Below are 23151 nucleotides of genomic sequence, written 5' to 3' on the forward strand. Positions count from 1 at the left end.
GTTGAAATTAATCGCTAAGATTAATAATAAATTCCTGAGCCAAAGCGAATCACGCCCTAACATTTAAAGCATGTAATATAAAATGCACCAGAGTAACCAGACATCTCATTTTTGTTTCTCACGTTTTATACTCCCACCACACAGCCCTCTCAAGGAGAAAACTTGAGACGTGTTTTAAAATGCTCTTTCGTTAGCGTTATTTCTCCAGTTCCCGTATCATAACTAGTATAGTGCTGCCGCACCTCCTCTATAGTGACTTGATTCAGCGGAGGCTACGTTTGAAGCAATCGATGCAAGCACACTACACACGAGAATAAGGGTAAGGAAAAGGAAATGAAGAGAAATGCATCTTTCCTTTCAGCCATTAATTATAGATCAACCAAATATCACATTGCAGATCACACACCACCACCCCATTCGAGCCGGATATTTCACAGACATTGGTTCCAAAGAAGAAAAGCCCATACTTATTGTCACTATACATATACTCGAGAACCCGGCTGGCTGCACTGAAATCTCACGATTTGATGCCTCTAAATATAGACTGCAAGGGTTTCCAATGCAGGGAAGAAGCAGAAAAAGCTGGCATGGACGTATGACTAAGTATTTCAATTTCGTTCCACAAGTAACAGAATAATGACAGGGACCACAACAGCCCAGGACTACATGGAAGAGCAGGGTCTATTTCCCCCTCCCCTCCCCTGATATATTTATGACTTCACTGCTGTAATGAGTATATCATTGCAGAATGTTAGAGAATCCAGTATTGCTGATGCCCTACATAAGCAAGCGACTAACGTACTGGGGGGGGGGGGGAGAGGAGGCACGGGAAAAATAACCCACTGTTACCTCTCCGCTGAAGGCACAAGCAATGTTTCCAGAGCCAGACACAGCTGCCTTCTAGAAAAGAGAGGGACCTTTGCAATGTGGGTACCAAAAGCCAATGCTTGCTAGCACCACCAGAAGCAGAAGAAATAATGCAAGAGCAGGAGAGGAGAACCCTGGCACCATTACGATCGCAAATGCACTCACCGAACGGCGTCGACCCTGCCTGCTTTTTCCCAGGCATACACAGCAAATAAAAGGCAAATCCTCAATCCGGTGGGGAAGGGGGGGAAGGTGTGTGCGGCGCCCCCGGGCTTCAATGCAAGGTCCTGACCTTGCCCAGCTGCAGCATCCTTCGCTTTGTGTTGTGGTGCTGCCGTGGGACAACTGCCTGGTGGCGGCGGCTGCGAGGGGAGCGGCTGGCTCCACATCCACCGCCTGTTCTAGAGAGGCAAAGTCTCTGGATCAGTCTGTGGTGTCCTCCCCCCTCCTCCGCGGCTCTGCCAGGCTCAGCAGCGGCGCTCCGGTGCAGCGGCTGCTGCTTGGCACATCCGCCGCCGGCTGTGGCTGGAGACGATACAGTCACAGCTGCCGCTGCGCTCCCTTCTCCTCCCCTCTCCGGCAGGAGCGCGCGCCTGAGAGCCCGGCTGGGGCGGGCGGCGGCGCTCGCTCTCTCGCTCACTGAGACGCCGCCGCCGCCGCCGCCACCTGCGCCTGGCGAGGCGGGGGCGCGAGGCTCCTCCCGGGCTGCGTTCGAACGCCGCCCGGTCCCGGGCAGGCGCGCGCCGCGGGCTTGCGGGGAGCGACAGCAGCAGAGCCCAGGCTGTGCGAAGGAGCGGCTGGCGGCTGCAGAGCTGGCGCGGGAAGCGGGGTTCCTTGGCCAGGCTTGTCTCAGCGCTGCTGCCTGCCCCTGTGCGTCCTCTCCCAGAAGCTGGGCCGTTTCCCTCCCCGCTCCACAGCCACCCCCAGGCCGTTCCCCCGAGGCAGGGCGTGCACGTTGCTTTGTTTGAAATGGGGCTTCACGAGCAAGGGAGAAGAAAGCCCAGCACCGCAGACCCCCCGAAAGCCAGGGGCAGCGAAGTGAGGCGGGGGCTTTAGAGTGGGGACGAGGCGATAGCGCAGGTGCGTGTGGGTGAGCAGGACACACCCGGCCAGGGAACAATGCGCTCGCAGGGACACCCACGCCTAAGTACGGCTGCTGCACATGGACCGGCGGAGGAGATGTGGGAAATGCCCTTGAGTTACCCTCCGACGGGAGAGACTGGGGGAGAGCAGAGTCATGCAGCTGAGGTGTTCATGGGAGGCTGAGGCGTGGATGAGCGGGGCAGGACGTTGGTGCTGAGCAACCACCGCAGGCTGGCAGCTATCTTCCCAGCTTTAGCTGAGCTTATTAAAACTTCAGGTCAACTAACCCCAACTATGGAGCAATTGCTTACGTCCCTGCTCCTGTCTCCCTCGCTGTCCTTCCCCACTACACTGAATCCCCCTCTGACTTGTCTTTAGATGGCAAATCCACTTAAAACATTTTCAGGAGTCTCGTTACAGACTGGCAAAGATGTTGAGGAAACACGACAGGCGTGTAGATTTAACCCCTTGCTATTCCCAGAAACTTGGTAAAATGCCATTGCAGCCATAATCCAGCCACCAGACCCTTTGCGGTGTATTTCCTTGAGCAAAGTTTTCTCGTTTGGAAAAGATGTTAATCTTCTTTCCCAGCTGTGACCTGAGCACAGCGGTAACAATCAGCAAATCCATGTAGTCAGCTGAGTTGTCAGGGCGATGCATACATTTGATAGAAAGTCTTAGCTATACCAGGTCTAAAGCACCTGAATTCTAGTAAAGGAAAACTACGTGTTTTTGAGACTAGAAAGGATGGGTGGCGGATGTTGGCTGGGGGGGGGGGGGGGTTGGAGGGAAGGGACGAGTTGTTTCCTTTTTTGTTTCTTTTTTTTAAAATGGTTGACACCCAAGTACATAATCTAATTTTAGAACAAAGTCATGTAATCGGCCTGTCAACAAATTGTAATTAGCAGGCACTTTCTTAGCAGATGTGAATTTCAAAAATATATTTTCATACAGACTGAGCAGACTCAGTAATAATAATGATTGCCTCCAATATCAGATTTCAGAATGACTCACTGCTGCCACCTTTTGCCTGGCGATTTCCACAATTTTCCCAAACAACACTAAATCATACCTTGTTATCAGACATGAAGAAGAGCTCTGTGTACATTAGAACCTTTGTCTCTCTTACCAACAGAAGTTGGTCCACTAAAAGATGGTACCTCATCCACCTTGTCTCTTTAACATCCGGGAGACCAACACAGCTATAACAACACTGCATACATTATTCTTCACTAACATTTTAGTAAAAGTTATTTCCAATATTAATTTTGTGGGGAGATCAGAGACTGTATTTTCAGATCATTACTTTGTATTTATATAAACTCCCAATGCCAAAATCACAATATATTCTTTATATTTGTTTTATGTTTTGGTGGGTATTTTTTAGGACTGTCAAGTGATTAAAAATCATGATTAATTGTGTGATTAATCACACTGTTAAACAATAATAATACCACATATTTAAATATTTTGGATGTTTTCCACATTTTCAAATATAGATTTCAATTACCACACAGAATACAGTGTACCGTGCTCACTTTGTTTATTTTTTATTACAAATATTTGCACTGTAAAAAAGAAACAAAATAATTAGTATTTTTCAATTCACCTAATACAAGTACTGTAGTGCAATCTCTTTATTATTAAAGTTGAACTTACAAATGTAGAATGATCTACAAAAATAACTGCACTCAAAAATAAAACAATGTAAAACTTTAGAGCCTGCAAGTCCAGTCAGTCCTATTTCTTGGCTCAGACAAACCAGTTTGTTACATTTGCAGGAGGGAATGCTGCCCACTTCTTGTTTACAATGTCACCTGAAAGTGAGAAAAGGTATTCTCATGGCACTGCTGTAGCCGGTGTCACAAGATATTTACATGCCAGATGTGCTAAAGATTCATATGTCCCTTCATGCTTCTGAGTAAGTGGGATCCCCAAAGATAAGGCACCACAATAGCTAGTCCTTCTGCAGGACACTTTACAAATTAGAGCTTTATCATACTCAATCTTCTGGATTCAAATCAAAGGTCTATTCTTAACTAAGAAAAAGTTTTGTTTCTCCCCCTCCACCCAATAAGAGCTGTGTTGGAACTCATCTTTCAGGTCTGAGGCAGCTCTAGTGTGAGATTTTCAAAAGTATCCAAATGATTTTAAGATTGTGCACGTAGGTCACTTAGGAACCTTTAAAAATTCCAACTTTAATGCCTAGTGTTAACCACAATGATTAGTAAATTACTTTGGGCTAGGCTGTGGATTTGCCACTATTCCCCCCAAAAAAGGAAAAACATAAAGGAATATTATCAGGTGCACCGGCAAAGACATAATGGGATCTCTGAGTCTGCACCTGCATGCAGAATCAAAGCTCTACCCCACTCCGTGAACCTTTCCACTGGCAGTAGCCCAGGCAGAGGAGAATGGGGGCTCCTCTACTCCCCTCTTTTGGGCAGAGTGCAAGCACCTAGGGCAAGCCACAAACTCGCCCTCTGATTCTGGCACATTTCTATTGAGAAAAATCTTGCTATGGGCCAGATTGTGCCACTCTTACACATTTAATGTGATAAGTAGTTGCATTTCTTTATTGGGACTACTTGCAGAAAAAGGTACTACTCAACATGAGCAAGGGTGACATAAACAAGGTAGTATTCTTAAGAATGGCAGCAGAATCAAACAATATGTCAAAATTGCCACTCCCAGGGTAATCTACCTTGAAGGTCTTCCCCCCTAGTTTGCATCTTCTTTCTGTAGTATGTGTTCATCCAAACAAATTAGTTGAACTATAGTAAAGAACAAAATTATCAGACACTTAGATGAACATGATTTGTTGGGGAAGTGTCAACATGGTTTTTGTAAAGGGAAATCATGCCTCACCAATCTACTAGAATGCTTTGAGGGGGTCAACAAGCATGTGGACAAGGATCCAAGCATATAGTGTACTTACATTTTCAGAAAGCCTTTGACAAGGTCCATCACCAAAGGCTCTTAAGCAACATAAGTTGTCATGGGATAAGAGGGAAGGTCTTCTCATGGATCAGTAATTTGTTAAAATAGGGGTGGGAAAACTATGGCCCGGTGGCCATATCTGGCCCTTCAGACATTTTAATCTGGCCCTCAAGCTCCTGTCGAGGAGAGGGATCGGGGGCTTGCTTTCTGTGGCTCCTGGAAGCAGTGGCACCCACGCCCGGCTCCTACGTGTACAGGCAGCCAGGGGGCTCCGCACGCTGCCCCCACCCCAAGCGCTGCCCCTGCAGCTCCCATTGACCAGCAAACAGCACCTTCAGATGGAGCAGCATACAAAGCCACCTGGTGATGCTTCCACGTAGGAGCCAAAGAGGGGAACATGCCGCTGCTTCCTGCACCCCAGACCTCCTCCTGCACCACAACCCCTTGCTCCAGCTCTGATCCTCCACCCACCCGCCGAACCCCTTGGTCCCACCCTCCTGCACCCCAGAGCCTGCATCTCCAGCCAGAGCCCTCACCCCCTCCACACACACACCCCTGCCCCATCCCAGAGCCCCTCCTGCACCCTGAACTCCTCATTTCTGGCCCCACCCCATAGTCCACACCCCCATCCGGAGCCCTCACCCCATCATCCACCCCAGTCCCCAATTTCGTGAGCATTCATGGCCCACCACACAATTTCCATGCCCAGACGTGGCCCTCGGGCCAAAAAGTTTGCCCACCCCGGGGTTAAAAGTTAGGAAACAAAGGGTAGGAATAAATGGTCAGTTTTCAGAATGGAGAGAGGAAAATAGTGGTATCTCCCAAGGGTTTGTACTAGAACCAGTAACTGTACAACATATTCATAAATGATCTGAAAAAAAGGGTCAACAGTGAGGTCAAAAATTTGCAGATAATGCAAATTTACTCAAGATAGTTAAGTCCAAAGTAGACTGGGAAGACTAACAAAAGGATCTCACAAAATGGGGTGACTGGGCAACAGAATGGCAGACAAAATTCATAAGAATGGTCATATTGGGTCAGACCAAAGGTGCATCTAGCCCAGTATCCTGTGTCCAACAGTGGCCGATGCCAGGTGCCCCAGAGGGAATGAACACAACAGGTAATCATCAAGTGATCCCCCCATTGCCCATTCCCAATTTCTGGCAAACAGAGGCTAGGGACACTATCCCTGCCCATCCTGTCTAATAGCCATTGAAGGACCTATGCTTCATGAACTTATTTAGTTCTTTTTTATTCAGTGTTGATAAATGCAAAGTAATGCATTTTGGAAAACAATCCCAACTATACATATAACATGATGGGTTCTAACGGAATATGCAGCAACAATCAAAAAAGCTAACAGAATGTTGGGAATCATTAGGAAAGAGATAATAAGAAAGAAAATATCTATATAAATCCATGATACACCCACACCTTGAATACTGCATGCAGATCTGGTCGCCCCATCTCAAAAAAGATATATTGGAATCGGAAAAGGTACAGAAAAGGGCAACAAAAATGATTAGGGGTATGGAACATCTTCCACATGAAGAGAGATTAATGAGACTGGGACTTTTCAGCTTGGAAAAGAGACAACTAAGGGGGGATATGATAGAGGTCGATAAAAATCATGACTGGTGGGGAGAAAGTAAATAAGGAAGTGTTATATACTCCTTCTCATAACACAAGAAATAGGGGACACCAAAAGAAATCAATAGGCAGCAGGTTTAAAACAAATAAAAGGAAATATTTCTTCAGACAACGCACAGTCAACCTGTGGAACTCTTTGCCAGAGGATGTTGTGAAGGCCAAGACTATAACAGGGTTCAAAAAAGAACTGGGTAAGTTCACAGAGGATAGGTCCATCAATGACTATTAGCCAGTATAGGCAGGAATGGTGTCCCTAGCCTCTGTTTGCCAGAAGCTGGGAATGAGTGACAGGATGAATCACTTGATGATTTACTGTTCTGTTCATTCCCTCTGAAGGACCAGGCATTGGCCACAGTCGGAAGACATGATACTGGGCTAAATGGTCCTTTGGTCTGACCCAGTATGGCCATTCTTATGTTCTTATATAGATATTACACATTTTCCTCCCCTTTTTTCTGGTTATGCTACAGGCAAATAGTACAAAGTATTATTCAAAAATATTTTATTTAACCACAAATTAATAATGAAGACATTATGAACAGAGGATTCAAGACTTTCAGATTAACCCCAAAAGTACTGATTCTTTTTTGGTATATATTCCAAATTCCCTTTTGTGGCAAATTTCCTTATTTATTTATCTAATCTATCTATCTATTGATTGATTCATTGATTGATTGCCATTGACAGTGGCAGCGGGATTTTGTTGTTAATTTTTACCACTAATAATGTCTCCCAGGATTCTCAAAATTATCATCATTAAACATTTCTAGTAAGTACAACAAACATTTCCACAAACATGAGCAAATATGACTTTTGACTTCTAGTTATTATTTCAGGTGTCTAGACTAATCCTATAAAGCCTGCCTCTGTTTACTTCAGTGGGAGATTAGTTTGTAGAACAACTGTGGAATTGGGTCCCTCAAAGATCATATAAAAGCCAACATTTTCCAAGTTAGGTATCTAACTGTTGGCACCTAAGTACATATTTAGTCACCTACTTTTAAATGTCTGATTTTCAGAGGTGCTGAGCACTTATTATTCCAGTTTACTTAAATGGACAATGTCAAGCTGCATGTTTAGCCATTGACAAATTTTAACTTTAGTTAAATAAGTAGATTCAATTTTAGTAGATTTTTCAGAGATGTATTACTTTTCTGCATGAACTAATCAAGACATCAAGGTCTATTTTTTAGTTTAATATTTTTAAGAGAAAGAGCAATAATTTATTGCTTAGTCCCTTTTTCCAGTTCCTCTTTTAAAAAAAATTTCTTTAGAGGGTCATTTAAACATTCCTTGTTGATGCAAAGGTTTCAATATTTTTGGAATGGCAAAATAATGATTTAAAGTACATCCTATACCAGAACTGTGCCACCTGCCTCATTCACAGGAACTTCATGCAAGTCAGATGTATATACAAAGTAGGTGACAACTGGACTACTTCCTTCACTCAATAGCACCAATTTGTCAGCACACCATGTTGAGTTTATAAAAGGATTACAATGTAGGAACAGGTGGGATAATGCACCTGCTTCAGCTCTATACTCACTTTCTTTTGTTCTACTATTTGAAAATGTCTACCAACACTTTGATCATTTTATGGAAAAGGCTATTTAAGATTTTTTCCTCCATTGTTCTGCTAAAGAAGCATTATGTATAATATTCTTGAGAGGTTTATGAAGCTTACTTTTATATTACGTAGGCATTATGCCACTTGGGAGACTATTCCATAAACTAATGGACTTAACTTAGTTTCCCTCAGTATGAAGGCTTATAATACTCGAATGGAAACCTGATCTTTCCGGAGAACTTTCTGTGCATCTTAAGAAAGTGGTACCTAAGGTCCAGCTCCACAGAAGCTTTTAGGCAATGATGAACATTTTAAAGTTTAACTTGTAGATGCCTAGGAAAATCACAGGAACAAAATTTTGATCCACAAAGCCTGGGTTATATACCTAGACTCCCTATAAAATGGATGGGCAGAGACAAGTGCCTGAAATGCAATCCACAAAAGCCATCATGCTGGGTGGGGAGGTGCCTTAACTAACCAATGTATTATGCCCATACAAAACACACGGGATCTTTTTCAGGGAAAAAGGCAACATGCCGCGTTTATTGAAAATACAACTGTTAACATATGCATTCAATTACACAACACACACACAAGTCCTGCAGATGGTCTTTATAGTTACCAGTCTGTCGTAGCTCGAGTCAATCTAATGGCCAGTTAGATTGAGCACAAGTGAGGAGCTGGGCTGTCGGTTGCGATCCAATGCTCTGAGGCTTTGCAGGACTGAACCCAGAGTTTCATGGCAAAACACCCCAGCTTTATAGTTGTAAATTCCCATTTGAGTCCATGCATTTTGCAATGTAATCCTGTAATCATTAGTCCTTAAATGATGTTAATCTTGGTGGTTTCTGCTGTTATCATTTGATGGTTATTGTCAGGCTTCCCATAGATATCTCCTATTTGTTGTCTCACCTTCGGGGGGTGTTTGCCTCACCTCTGAGGTCGTCAGCGCTACTAACATGTTTAGCATCAGATACAATGGATGTTTTCTGATTGTCTCCTGGTGTTTCCAAGTCTCTCACTTTTTCTTGACCATCTGGACATTTGTGATGGCTTTCACACTCATTCTTAACCATGCACACATCCTTTACTCACACCAAACAATTTTACAGAGACTTTCAGACCGGATAACATTTTGGAAAGGATTATATGGTTACTAAAGGGATTACAAAAGAACCTTACACAATTTAGTTTGCAATGCATACAGGAAGCAAGACCTTATAGCAAATACTGTAATGAAATTTTATCCTAAAACAAAAGGTGACCATAATCAGCCATAAGGTCTATTCTGGTTTCTTCCTACCTTGAAATCAAAAAGGGTGGCTGGCAGGATGAAATCAAATCATACATTAATACATTTTATACATACTACATTATTATAACCGTCAATCATTATAACCTCTAATATAAATATAAAATCCTACTCCTACAAATGGGTGATTCTGATTAGAAGGGTGTGACCTAAGACACCCCTCTCAGAGAGTAGAAGCCTAATTCTGGGCTGCAGGGAAGCATTTATCTCTACATCTAATCCATAGCCAGGAACCCTTCTCCTGGAGTCACCCAAGGCATTTCTTACAGGAATGAATTAGGCATCTGCCTTGCTCCACACCAAATAACTGGAGGAGGAGGAGAAGCTCACCCTATAACCGTTAGTCCTGTGGTTAGAGGACTCACCTGGGACATTTCTAAGTCCCCCATCTGCTTGAGAAGAAGAAAGGATTTGAACAGGGGTCTCCCAAACAAGGTAATCTAACTATTAGTCTATTCTGATGTACGGGCCCCCTCACTGTTTCCTGTTGAAGCTGTCCCACTTTGGATAACTAATTAAAGAATCATTGGAGTGGGGGAATTGACCCTGGGTTTTCTACACGGATGCACTCACCACCGGGATGTAGAATCATTTTCATCCTTGTTCTCCCTCTGGCCCAGTGACTTATTAACTATTTATACACCATGGAACAAATTCAACAGGAGAGACTGAGGGAGCCCCACATCAGAATATCTGTATCCACATCCCAGGTAAGTGCTCCAACCACTGGGCTAAATTATAAGGTGGGCACCTCCTCTGCCAGACAGGTTTTGAATGGAACCCAATCCAGCAGATGGCTTCTGAGAACACCCATTGGATCAGGCCTCACAGATGAGACAGATGTGTTTGTATCTATCTTCCCCTGGTTTTGTGGATTACATTGGGGCTTAGGCAGGAGATAGGCAACTGGACACATAGAGTGAGGCAACAGTTTGAATGCTCAGAGGCAGAAATTTAGGGCATGGCTACACTTGTGAGTTAGAGCACATTAAAGCAGCCCCAAGCGCCCTAACTCACAACCTGTCCACACTGGCAAGGCACTTAGAGCGCCTGGACTCTGCAGCTGGAGCGCTCCTGGTAATCCACCTCCACAAGAAGCCTAATGCTTGGTTCACCTTGGCTGAAATGCCCAGGCATCAGTGTGAACAAGGTGTTGCATTGCTGTGCTCTGATCAGCCTCCGGAAATGTCCCATAATCCCTTTAAGTCAAGTGACCACTCTTGTTATTGTTTTTGAATTGCTGCAGGAATGTGGATATCCCCTTTCAAAGCTCTGTTTTTGACAGGTGGCATGCTTATCTACTCTGGGACAAAGTAAACCATTACTGTGGAATGTTGTATGTGAGAGAGAGAGGCGGGGCGTGGGGGTGTCTGCTGCTGTCTGAACTTACAAGACAGCATGCAGACATGCTCTCAGCCCCCCAAAAACCCACTCTTTCTCCCCACACATACACACAACACACTCCCTGTCACACTCCACCCCACCCCCCATTTGAAAAGCATGTTGCAGCCACTTGCATGCTGGGATAGCTACCACAATGCACTGCTTTTTGTGACCATTGCAAGAGCTGCTAATGTGGCCATGCCAGTGCGCTTGAAACTGACAGTGAGGACACACTGCAGCACTTTCCCTACTGCAGTCTCTGACGGCTGGTTTAATTCACAGTGCTCTACATCAGCAAGTGTAGCCATGCCCTTAGGCACCTAGCTAACTTCCATAGCACAAATTTACATGCTGAGTGAGTTTAGGCAACTGCAGGGTTAGGCAGTACCCATGTGGGAGTTTTGTGGATTGCTGTCCTATATTGGGACTTAGGTGCCTTAGTACCTTTGTGGATCTGACCCTGTTTGACTAGTGCAACAGAGATAGACTTGCAATCAAGATTTAGTGGTACCTATCCTGATCTCAGTTACACCTATGCAAATCCACTGAAGGCAATGAAAATACATTTCTATAATCAAAAGCAAAAATTTTTCCTAGAATCTTTAAGATGCCATAAACAAATATCCTTGTTCAGTCCACAAAAGGCTATCTTCCTTTCTGCAGTAGGGCAGGAAGTTAACACAATCTCTTGAAGAATATATGTAGAAATACATAAAATCGTATGCCTATGGTCTGTTATTTGATATCATAAACTTTTTGCCTATAGCGCAGAAGCTTTGGAGAAAAAATAGCATTAATTTATAATTAGCATTATATTTAAATTATAATTTAAAATATAATTATTTATAGTTCTGAGAGGATTAACAACCAGATACAAAGTCCATTGACTATAATGGGTATTGGATCAGGTACTAAATAAGGTAAAATTTTTATCTCCATAAATGGCTAACAGCATTAGCTTATTCATTAATTTATCCTCTATTCCTAATGTCTCTGCTTTTGGTTAGGAAGGTGCCTGTTACAATCAGTCCTAGAAGCTTGCTTACATTTCATATTACACATCACTGACATAGTGTTAGCTATAAAATGCTGAAGATTGTGAAGTCATCTTTGTTACTAAGAGCCCAGTTCTTCGCTCAGTTATACACAGCTCCCATTGAGTTCAATGATGGTCACATGGGTATAACTGAAGTTAAGACTGGGTGTTTCCATGGAGAAAAGATTTTTTTTTCCTGATTACAGTCCCAAGCTGGTACTGAGGAAGACTTTGGCTGAAATTTAGCCTATTTTGTGAACTATGAAAATCAGCTATGCTTTATTAAAATGACATGTTTAGGGCAATAAATTAAAGACTTTTTGCTGTTGTTTGTTTTCTTTTTCCAAATAAAAGTGGAATTATTTAAAGTGCATAACATCCAATAGAACAGACATATTTAAGACTGGAAAGAATGTGCCTCTGTTGGCTTATGTAGAACTGTGTCTTATGAAAGCCAAAGAGGTAATGGACTTGGATGTCTATATGGGTCTGCTGATTCAACTTTGATGTCTTCTGCTATTTGGCTCAGATGCAAATATTATCATTAAATAAGCTAAGTTAACACTGGATGGTGTGCATCTAAAATTTTATGCAATACTATTATCTTATTATAGATTTTTATGACTTTGTAAAATGTTATGCAGTACTATGTGCACATCGACTTATTTATCAACAGGATACACACAAATTCTTGGATGGATTTTTTTTTAACCAGTTTATTTCAGTTTTTTTTAAAAGTATTATTTCCTGATCTATGGCATGCCTGGTTTTAACTCAGTTTATTTATGTGCATGTAGAATGGCTAGGTTTGTTGTTGCATGTTTTTATGACTTTGTAAAATGTTATGCAGTACTATGTGCACATCGACATCGACTTATTTATGGCTAGGTTTGTTGTTGCATGTTTGTGCCCTATTTGATTGTCAATATGAAGATACAAATTTCATTTCATTTGTAAATCCTGTAGACCGTGCTTTGTATGAAGCTGCAGGTTCACTTGAAGACCCAGAATCTAAGTGAACCCAAACAACCAAGAAAACTCCTATCCTCCCACGCCCCAGAAATGGCCATCATACTTTTTGATGCTTTCACTGGGGAGGCCTACTGTTCTCTTGTGCATGGGGCCCTTTCTTTTGGGGCCTTTAAGGAGCATTTGGTGGCTGCTTTTTCCCAGCAGGATGTTTGGGAAGGAGAAGGGGTCTGTCTGATATAGGCTGATACCCTAGTCCAAATGGAGCATAATGAGATAGTGGGAGAGAGGCCCCTATCTCTAATCAATCAGTGGTACTGGTGCCCTTTAATCCCTAGCACTATAGTTGGGGAACCAGGAGGGATCCTAGTGACAGCAACCTTGGGATCATGAGTCATCACTGCCCTAGTGTATCGTTGTTAAGGAACTCCATGGATATCCTACCTACCAAGGGAGAATTGTGGAATGTCTGGTGCCATGAAGATTCTGCCTTTATTTCATCAAAACCTCCCTCCAAAGATCCTGACTGGTCATGGGCATGGCAACATAACAGTTGTCCCTATAATGACAACCATCCCTATAAAAACTCTAGGGAGATTGCAGGAGGTCACCATACTCAGCAAGATGATGTGGCAGCCCCCACAGACCCACTGAAGATACCTAAGGCAAGGTGGCAACAGTGTCCTAGAGCAGAGCAGATGAGTGAAGGAGAATTGTTTGGGGGAGCCCACACAGAGAGAGAGGGAGAGAACTGTGTGAACACTATCAGCTCAACTTTGAGACTCTGTTCTGAACCTGGGCTGAGGTCTTGAACCATAACAGGCTATAGAACTTTAACTTGTCTGGCTTTCCTGTGAGTTTTGTATTATATGCAAACCTTTTATAAAACCATTAATTAAAAACTGTCAAAATGTCCCTGTCTTCTATTGGATTTATATGTGTAGCAATGTGGTCTAGTGGATAAAGAATAAAACTAATAACTATAATCTCCTGAATTCTAATTTCAGCTTGGTCACAGTCTTGGTGTGTTGTCTTGGTCAGTTTAACCTCATAGTTTTAATTTCCCTCTCTGTAAAATGGGGACAATGATACATTCTTTTAAAGTATGAGAACTAATTAGTTAGTGTTTGTATAATACTTTGCAAATGTAAAGCACTTTATAAGTCCTAAATATTATTTTTCCTGTGTGACTATCATATCCATTTGGGAAGTCCATTTAGAGACAATAATTTTCATGATTTTATTTCTTGTCTGATTTGATGTGTGAAGGCATCCATTTACTGCTTACCCTACATTCAGTTGAATATTTTAGTAGTTGATGGTATGTGCAATATATTTTGTGATGCGTGCCTAGAGCAAGCTATGTAAATCATCTTTTAGATTTTTCATAAAGTGAAAATTAAAATAAAGAATTAAAGTGACTCCTTCAGTAGAAAAGATTATCCTAACACCTATTCAGGTGCTAATTAACTCTATCAGCAAATACATGGATGGTCAGATAACCAATTATAAATATAACCTCCCTACAAATAGATGGTTTAACAGTCAACTTGTGCCTGCTTAAATTCATCACACCATATAAAGGAGTATCATTTAAACAACATCTGCCATTAATTTCCTAAATTAGTTAATATTTTCAGCATGATTTTCTTTGAAGTTTTATAAAATTTCAATTGACCCTGTTAATCATGAACAGCTAGATTGAGAGTTTACTCTGAGTCCATAGTAAGGAGGAACACATTGTTTTGCTACCCCAGGGGCAGATCAGGGAGAGAATTGTGACTCAGAGTCACAGTTCTCTACCTGTCTTCCCACTTTGCTCCAAGGAGGAAGTTGTTTTTTTACTGGTCAATGCAAATATCAGATGACTTTCCTCACCATGCATGGAATAGCCAATTCCCCACCTTTGTCTGCATAGTCCCCACCAACATATTATCCCTCTCTCACTATGACCTATGATGCAATTAGGCAACCCAGACGAGTAAAAGAGTTCCATTACATGGGTATATAGAGCAAGCCATCTCTTTGCCTAAAATGTTAGCACAGAGATAAATTAGGTTAAACTCTAGTTAAAATTCATGACATTTACACAAGTAATACATGGAAACTAAAAGAGCTGATCTAGTTAAGGGCTCAATCCCAGAAACAGCACAGTTCAGTCAGATCACTGTCCCTATCCACTGAGTTGAAATGGGCTCCACATGGGTGCAAGGGTCTGACCACATGGAAGTAGTTGAAGGATCGGACCCAGGAGCGGTGCCAGGGTTTTTGGCGCCCTAGGCGCAGGACCGACTCTACCCATTTCGCCGCCGGTCCCGGGGCTCCGGTGGACCTCCCGCAGGTGTCCCTGTGGAGGGTCCGCTTGTCCTGCAGCTCCAGTGGACCTGCCGCAGGCGTGCCTGCGGATGCTCCACCGGAGCCGCGGGACCAGCGGACCCTCTGCAGGCACGCCTGCGGGAGGTCCACTGGAGCTGCCTGCCGCCCTCCCGGCAAAATGCCGCCCCCCCCCAAATCCTGGCGCCCTAGGCGACTGCCTAGGTCATCTAAATGGAAGCGCTGGCCCTGTTCGGACCTAAATTTGTAAATTAAAAAAAGCAAGCAAGAAAGTAAAACAAGATAAATGTTTCTGTCAGAAAAAGATGTTTGCATTTGACTGAGGCACGGGCTATATATCCCCAAAATTTCTGCTCTGCTTTTTTAAGCATTTTGCTACTTTGTCCATTGGAAGGTAGAGGGTCAAATATTAAATAATTTTGTTTAATAAATATTCCAGAAGTATGACTGTGATGGAGTCCCCAGGGTGCAACCTGCAACTGGGGTACTGCTGAACCCTCTATCCCACCAACCTGGACTCCCTCTCACACTACAATGCTGTGAAAAGCAGCAAACCTCTGGCAGGTATTGCATTAACACAGACATCCACAGGCAGGGACACACCCAGCTGAGTTACATGAATGCTTCTCCCAACCAATCATGAACTAACAATAGATAAGCTCCAGCGAATTCCCCCAGCTCCTCAGCTTTGCTTCCCTGAGCTGTACCATCCTGCCCTGGTCTGAAGAACATCAATCATTTAGTCCGTTCCTCCCTCAATGTAGAGAGGACATGCACCAGGTTTTGTTCCTGAGCTCAGTTTGCCCAAGCACTTTAACCAAAATACACTGTTTTAGGTAAAACAAAAAACAGGTTTATTAACTATAGAAAGATAGATTAAGTGATTATAACTGGTAGGCTTAAAAGATAGAGATGGTTACCAATGAAAATAAGCTCACAATCTAAGTTCTATAAATTAAATAGTATTTGAATCAAGCAATGCCTCACCCTAATAGATAGTACAAGCAAGTTACAGATCTTCAATACACAGGCTAGAATTCTTCTACAGCCTGGGACCACCTTCCCTCTTTCAGTCTTTGCCTTCCAGACGTGTTTTCAGGTGTTGAGTTGTGGGGGGAGTGAGGATGTCATTTCCCTTCTTTTAGAGTTTCTTCTTGACATTGGTCAAGTAGTCTCCACTGTCTGAGAAGTCTCCATTGTATACAGTTCTTGGGATAGTCCCCTTTAATGGGACATCAGTGTGTCTGGCTTCTCTATTGTTGCAACTGAAAGGCTAGTTGTGGCTGTTCCCAACCTCACAATATATTTCAGTAACATGCATATAGCAAAACTTCACATACCATGATAGCACATTCAATACAACAGGATATTAATGTTCAGCAGATCAAGACTTGTAGAATGATATATCACAAGGCATACTTGGTACAAAATATATCATGATTATATCACCATGGTGAATATGGAGGTTCCAGGGTGCTTCTCTAAGGTACAGAACACCACAGTGACTATGTATATGTAAACCGATACTGATTATGTTGCCTCTTCAGCATCCAGTTTAAAGAAAAAATATTAATGCTTCTTTATGGACTTATATCCTGTGCCAGTACGGCACTAAAGGGATTAATGAATATGAAGACCTCAACATTTGGAAATAAATTCAATCCTTAGTCCTGTTTAAGAAAGTAATCACAATCTATCATCACGTGACCAGTTTTGTCAGCAGTATGATGTCAACTCGGCTGAAAAGTACAATCTAGTATTAACAGTTCAAAACATGTTTATCCCTATTAGTGTCAATTGAAATTCCTCATTGCCAAACCATTTACAAAAAGGTATTCCTTAATACATTTAGAGCTGCAAAAGCATTTAGGATTAAGGTACAACACTACCAGAACTGTATTACACATCTTCAGATTCCTTTTCCTCTCTATGGTGCATAGACATTAGGTAAATCTCTGAACATCCTTCCTGAAAGCCCTCTGATATAATCATCGCATAAAGCTTGACCCCACAAGGGGCTACACAGGGCTCTTCCTTGTGACTGCCTACTTGCTAGTGCATAAGACAGGCTTCCTCCTGGCAGAGCAGATATTGTCAAGGTCAAGTGTACCCTGCTGCAAGCTGCATCTAAATTCTGCAGTAAGCCACTCTGATTTCTGCAGCACTCTGGTGTGGCTGAATGGAAATTTTGCAGCAGATTCAGATAAATTCAAAAAGTGATTATATTGAATTAAATATGGAAATGAATGAGACAATCAGTGCAGTGTCCCTTATGTTGTATGTTTTTATATAGAATCCAATTTGCCAACAATTTTTCTATGTGATATCGATTTCTTTATTGACAACACATCAGCTGCATTGTAGAAGTTTTGGGGGATTTTTTCCAGACAGCTGCAGATTTAAAAAACTCTGTGAAGACCACGTGGGACATTTTTTCACCCAGGAAAGTATAGGAGGTGGCTTGGATTATTTTGCATTGCACGGGATCTGCTTGCTATTTAACCACCCCCAATGTAGCTCTTGGCTAGTATAGTCTCTATATCAGGAAGACAGTCATGTTGGGGTGAAATCAGGGTTTAAGGGCTGTAGTCTCCTTATCCTGGACATTCAAAATAGCTGCAAAGCTGCTCTTTTGTTGTCCAATGTTACTTTACTTTTAGATCAAGAATGGTGTAACTGCCTGTCAAGGGGCTGATACACCCAGTCACCCTTTGGGGGCAGAGAAAAGGTGTGTCACAGCCCCACAATTGAGTTTAAAGGGGTGACCCATGTCTCAGGGATGCGTGGCTCAGGATCCTTAATGTCTGATGGCCAGAGTCAATACTATAGCCCCTGCCATCAGGGCAGTGTGGCCCAATGGCCAGAGTCAATAATACTACAGATGAACTGGGACACCACCCCAGGGTAGATGGTGGCCAGGATAGGGGGACCCAGGCCACCCTCTTCACCTGGTCCCAACCAGGGCCCTGTCGGTGGCAGATTTACCCACCACCAGCTCAGCAGGGGTCTGACTGAAACACACAGAGCCTTGGTCTGGTTCTGTCACCGTTTCCCCACAAAACCTCCCTGTGTCGCTTCCTATCCGAGTCTCTGGAGTCCTCCATCTTTGAGGCTCTCTGGTCTCTCCACTTTCCGCAACATCCCTGTCTGTGTGTCAGTGTCCATCTCTGTCTGGCCTCTGCATCTTGGGGTGCAGACAGTCCTCTCTCAGGAGCTATCAACGCACCTCCTTCCTCTCCAGAGCTGTTCTGCTGCCTTTTATATCCTGGCTCCAGCTGGAGCATGCCCAACAGAGCTTGGGGGTGTGTGGTCCCCTTGGCTAAGAGAGAAGGGTTAACCCCTGATGTACTAGTGCAGGGCTGATACACCCTGACACACTGCCTTTATATAGAGAGTCAAAAGTCATGGTACCACTGGTACACATATATGTATTGTATTAGAGTGGTCATGAAACTCACTATGGTTAAAGTTACAAAAAAGTTATAATACCCTGTCAAGTCAAATATAGGATAGGTTGCTTAGAAAGGGTCATTTTCAGAATTTTTAAAAGTACAAATTGAATGCTACAGACTGGATCCCCTTCACAGAAAGCTGTCATTGACAAATGTGCTATGGGCATGAAAAAATGTTAATTTGCCTGATATTTAAAGTTTTCCACATCATGGTCTTTCACATGGGAAATCATAGATTTTCCTGTTGGTGATGTTAGAGCCCAAGAATGAAGGAGTTGAGGGGGAGACAGCTTTGATTCCCCATCCATTAATCCCTATCAGGTTGTTATTTCTGTTCATCTCCTTCTCAATTTCCCTGCCCTCCTCTGACTCATCTCTTTTTTCTGCATGATAATTTTAATGTTACTTTTCAACAGATCAAAAAAAGAGATGGGGCACTGAGGGAGAAAGAGATGAGTGGGAGCCATCAAGTGGGGGCAGACCTCTCCCTTCCCCCATCTCTGTTTTTCTATTTGTGGAGTAAGGCACTACTCAAAGTGAGTATGGGCCTCAAAATCTGGCCCAATGTCTTTTCAATAAAACTACTCTATTTTTGTCAAAACCTATTTTTTATATATTACCATACACATGGCCTCCTTGTTTCATTATTTTTAACTTTGTGAAAACATTTAATCTACATCAAAATATCTGTATAATATAATGGTAACTGAATTTTGTGTACTGCTAGCTTTGACCCAAGAAGAAAAGATCTTATTATTGCTGTCTATTTTCATATGCATCTCTACAAAATAGTTATTTTTTTAAATATCTCAACTGTATGTCAATTAATTCATCAGTGTAACACTATTTCTAAACATTCTGAGATCAATCAAGGAAGGAGAAACATTTAAAAAAATAAAAACTAAGGAACATAATTTAAAACAGATTTATTTAATCTTTAGCTTCAGTGAGCTCAAAACTCACTCATAAAAGGTTTACTGGCTATCATGTTTTTAGTGTTCCAAAGCTGATGTTGGAAATTCCAGAAAGGTCTTGGGACTGGCAAAGATTTGCAAACCTACTTTTAAAAATATTTGATTTAAAACTGCTTGATTAAAACATTTCATGCTGTGATACAAAACAGCAGTAGCAAAGATTTTCTAAATTAAAAGTACAGTTTTCATTTGAATTTTCTCCTATTTAATCCAGACATTGTCACAATTTCAGACCACTGAATTATAATACATTCTTGGACAATATTTGCTCTATTATCCAAACCCAGGGCCAAATCTTTGAAACTCCTGCAACTCCTTTCAAAGTTGCAAAATATTGCAGGTGCTGCAGGCAGTCAGCGGAAGCCCAGCTTCCAGTAGTCTCAGAATCTGGCCTCTGTTGAGAGTGCACTCAGGGTAAATTGTGATCACTTTGCTGAGTCTAGCAATTTGAAAGTCTGTAAGATGATAAAATCTCATTATAAATAAACTGTGCAAGATATTTTAAAAAGTCATTTTTAAATTACAGATGGCATTTCTGAACATACTACTAATGGTAGATATCTTGGTAAAATAAGTGATGTTATGTGAAACACTGGGCTCTCTTACTACTGCCCGTCAGAGACTGTGTAAGAGTCTGCATCTCTATAGCATCCTGGTTTAATAATCATACTGACTTGACTTCAATCGGCTTTGGATCAGGCCCATGAAGAACTCATGCAGAACTTGCTCTGGTGGTAAAAATGGACTTTGAAGCTTCTCTAAATGGACAGCTGAGCATCTCTCTGGCATGGAGGGATCCCTTACTGGCATAGAGATAGCATAGGGTCAGGGCCAGCTCTACTGTTTTCGCCACCCCAAGCAGTGTGCCGAATTGCCGCCATGGATGGCGGGGGCTGTCCATGCGCCGTTAGGGCAGCTCGTGCATTTCCGCGGTGGCAGCAATTCGGCGGCAGCTTCTGTCTTCAGCCGGAAGACAGAAGCTGCGCCGCCGTGGACAGCTGAACATAGAAGCTGCCGCCGAATTGCTGCCGCTGCGGAAACACACGAGCCGCCCTAACGGCGCACGGACTGCTCCCGCCATCTGCGGTGGCAATTTGGCGTGCTGCTTGGGGCAACAAAAAACACACAGACTGCCGCCCCTTGCAGATTGCTGCCCCAAGCACCTGCTTGGAATGCTGGTGCCTGGAGCCGGACCTGCATAGGGTTGTGCCCTTGGGGTCCATGATTAGCCAGTGTAAATTACAGCCACCTTGATATGACATTCTATAAAATATCACTGCTCCAACTAACCCATTCTCGGTATATTTTTCTATTAATGTCAGTTAGAAATGTGTAAAATGTCCACTTGTTCAAGCTATGATATTGCTGTGTAGCCAGTGGTATGGTATAGAACACTAGTTCTACTCTTGATATCCTTAAGATGAATATGGAGTTCAGAATTGAGTCCTCAATAATTAACAAATTGATAGAACTTTAAAAAAACTATCTATCTATATGTTAAAAGTCTGATTTATTTTTATTGTAAGTAAATTGGATCTATCCATTTGTTATTGGAAACCTGACTGGTGAATTACAAGAACTTAATGAGGATTCATTTCATTTTGCTACTGTTGTCCTTTTTTAATGGTCTGAGTGATTGAAAGAGAAATAGTGTTAAAGGATATAGTCTTCATTAGTATAGACAAAGTTAAAGAGAATCAAATTATCTCTTTAAGGAGGTAATTATGTGTGCTTGAAGTGACAAGCATTCATCTGCGCAATATGTAAATTTGGTCTTTCAACATATGCTTCAGTGTTTTGTGAACAGAACTAATAGTCAATTTATTACAGTGAACAAAAAACATGCTCAAAAATAGTTAAATATAGTTAGATATGTAGGGGAAATTTCATCAAATCTTGGTAAGCAGTTTGTTTTCCTGAATAAAATTATACTATTGCATTACATGAAACATGATCTAGATCTTGAAAATATCAAAGAGCATGCTCAGGAGTGCTTTGAAGGGTTCAGTAGTAGTACTAGTGGGTAACAGATCATTGGTGCAGTCAATTATATATAAGGCAATGGTTAGAGTAGGTGACTGGGAGTCAGGACACCTGACTCCTGTTACAGACTCTGTCACTGATTCACCACATGACCTTAGGTAGTTTATATAAATGTGTCTCCATTTTCTCATATGTAAAATAGGAGTAACACTGACCTTAGTAAGCTACTTTGAGATCTTGGGATAAAAAGCACTGCACAAGTATAGAGTATTTCTTGTTATTGATATTAAAAGCTCTGCAAGGTTTTATAAGACCAAATGTAGCTGGCTTACTCCGCAAAGATGAAAAGGGGAAAAAAAACCAGTAACCCTCAATGGAAGGGAGATTGCTCATAGTTTAGTTGTGATGCCAACATCTTGTTGTTTTTTTCACTGGGACATTAAAGGCTCTCAGCTCCACAAGTGGTGAGTAAACACAGAGTATAGCTAGGATTTAAAGGTTAAAGGAATGGGTTTGTTATACTGTATCCCCAAACTAATGTGCTGTTATCCTCTTTTGGATAACATACTTTTCTCCTTTGGAGTAAGTGCCTTAATTACTCTTTCATCTTAGCATAGATAATAGAATCTCTTCTGGTTTCCCAAGAAAAATAGCTACTTACTCATACCCACTTCCATCTCATCACACTATCTGTGCTTTCCCATAATCATTATGTCTACTAGTCTGCTTCATTTTCCTCCCACTTGCTTCTGTGTGTCCAACATCACTTGATAGCACTCCTGATCAGAGATGGGGAAACAATGTATTTTTTGGTTTTCTGGCAGTTTTGAAAGATTGAAGAAAAAAATTCAGTTTGGGTCAAAGTGAATTGAAAAGTTGTGAAAAACATGGATGAATTAAAAAAACCAACATTTTTGGTCAAAACAAACATTTGGTATTTTTGAAGAGCTAGAGTCACAAAATGCCCAGAGGAAGAGGTGGTGATGGTGTTTGTGCCCTTGGTGCTTTTTATAACTTTAAGCCCAGTGGTTAGGGCATTCTTTTGGGGTGTGGGAGACTGACTCTCCCCAGGAGATTCCCAGGGTCTCCGTGAGGCATCTTGCTATCACCTGCTATTAGCATGAACGAGTCCTCTGTGTCTGCCTGAAGTCAGCTCCCTGACACCACCAGCTACTGGCAACACAAGTCCAGGCCTCCACAGGCCTCCCTCTTTCTTTACAGGTTAGCAGTGAGCACACACCAACCACTGGGTCCTCTAAGCATCTTCTGCAGTATCCAGCCCCTGCTCCATTGAATACACAGAATTATGAGGCCCACTGTTCCCAAAGGAACAATACGCAGCAGGTTACTAATTTGCCTTAGAATACAGCATCAAATAACACACAGTACTTAGATTTGTTTATAGATAAAGCAAGCATAAGTGTATTTAACAAAGAATAGAGATTCATAGGACAGCAAGCAGGATTCATAAAAACAAATGGTTACATGTAAAACAAAATCATGACATGCTTTTTTATGGCCAAAACTCAGCTAACAAGTTCTCCTCCTGTCTAAACAAGTTTCTCTCAACCAAAGTTCTTCCCAGCAAAGTCAGGCTGTGA

The 23151-nt window shown here is 42.3% G+C and overlaps 1 protein-coding gene across 3 annotated transcripts in view; it reads right to left on the reverse strand.

The window, feature by feature from the left end:
* Positions 1–1557, reverse strand: part of CTNND2 (catenin delta 2) — a 1145701-nt gene extending 1144144 nt beyond the window's left edge. The window contains exon 1 of one of the 3 annotated variants that reach the window (XM_039524144.1): positions 1033–1557. In XM_039524144.1, coding sequence (XP_039380078.1) covers positions 1033–1069 — 37 coding nt within the window. In that variant the 5' untranslated portion in view covers positions 1070–1557. The remainder of the gene's footprint in view (positions 1–1032) is intronic. The other 2 variants (XM_039524145.1, XM_039524146.1) reach the window with 2 other exon arrangements.
* Positions 1558–23151: the final 21594 nt, after the last annotated feature.

This window comes from Mauremys reevesii, linkage group 2 (assembly GCF_016161935.1).
Source record: "Mauremys reevesii isolate NIE-2019 linkage group 2, ASM1616193v1, whole genome shotgun sequence".
In the NCBI taxonomy this organism is placed as follows: Eukaryota; Metazoa; Chordata; order Testudines; family Geoemydidae; genus Mauremys; species Mauremys reevesii.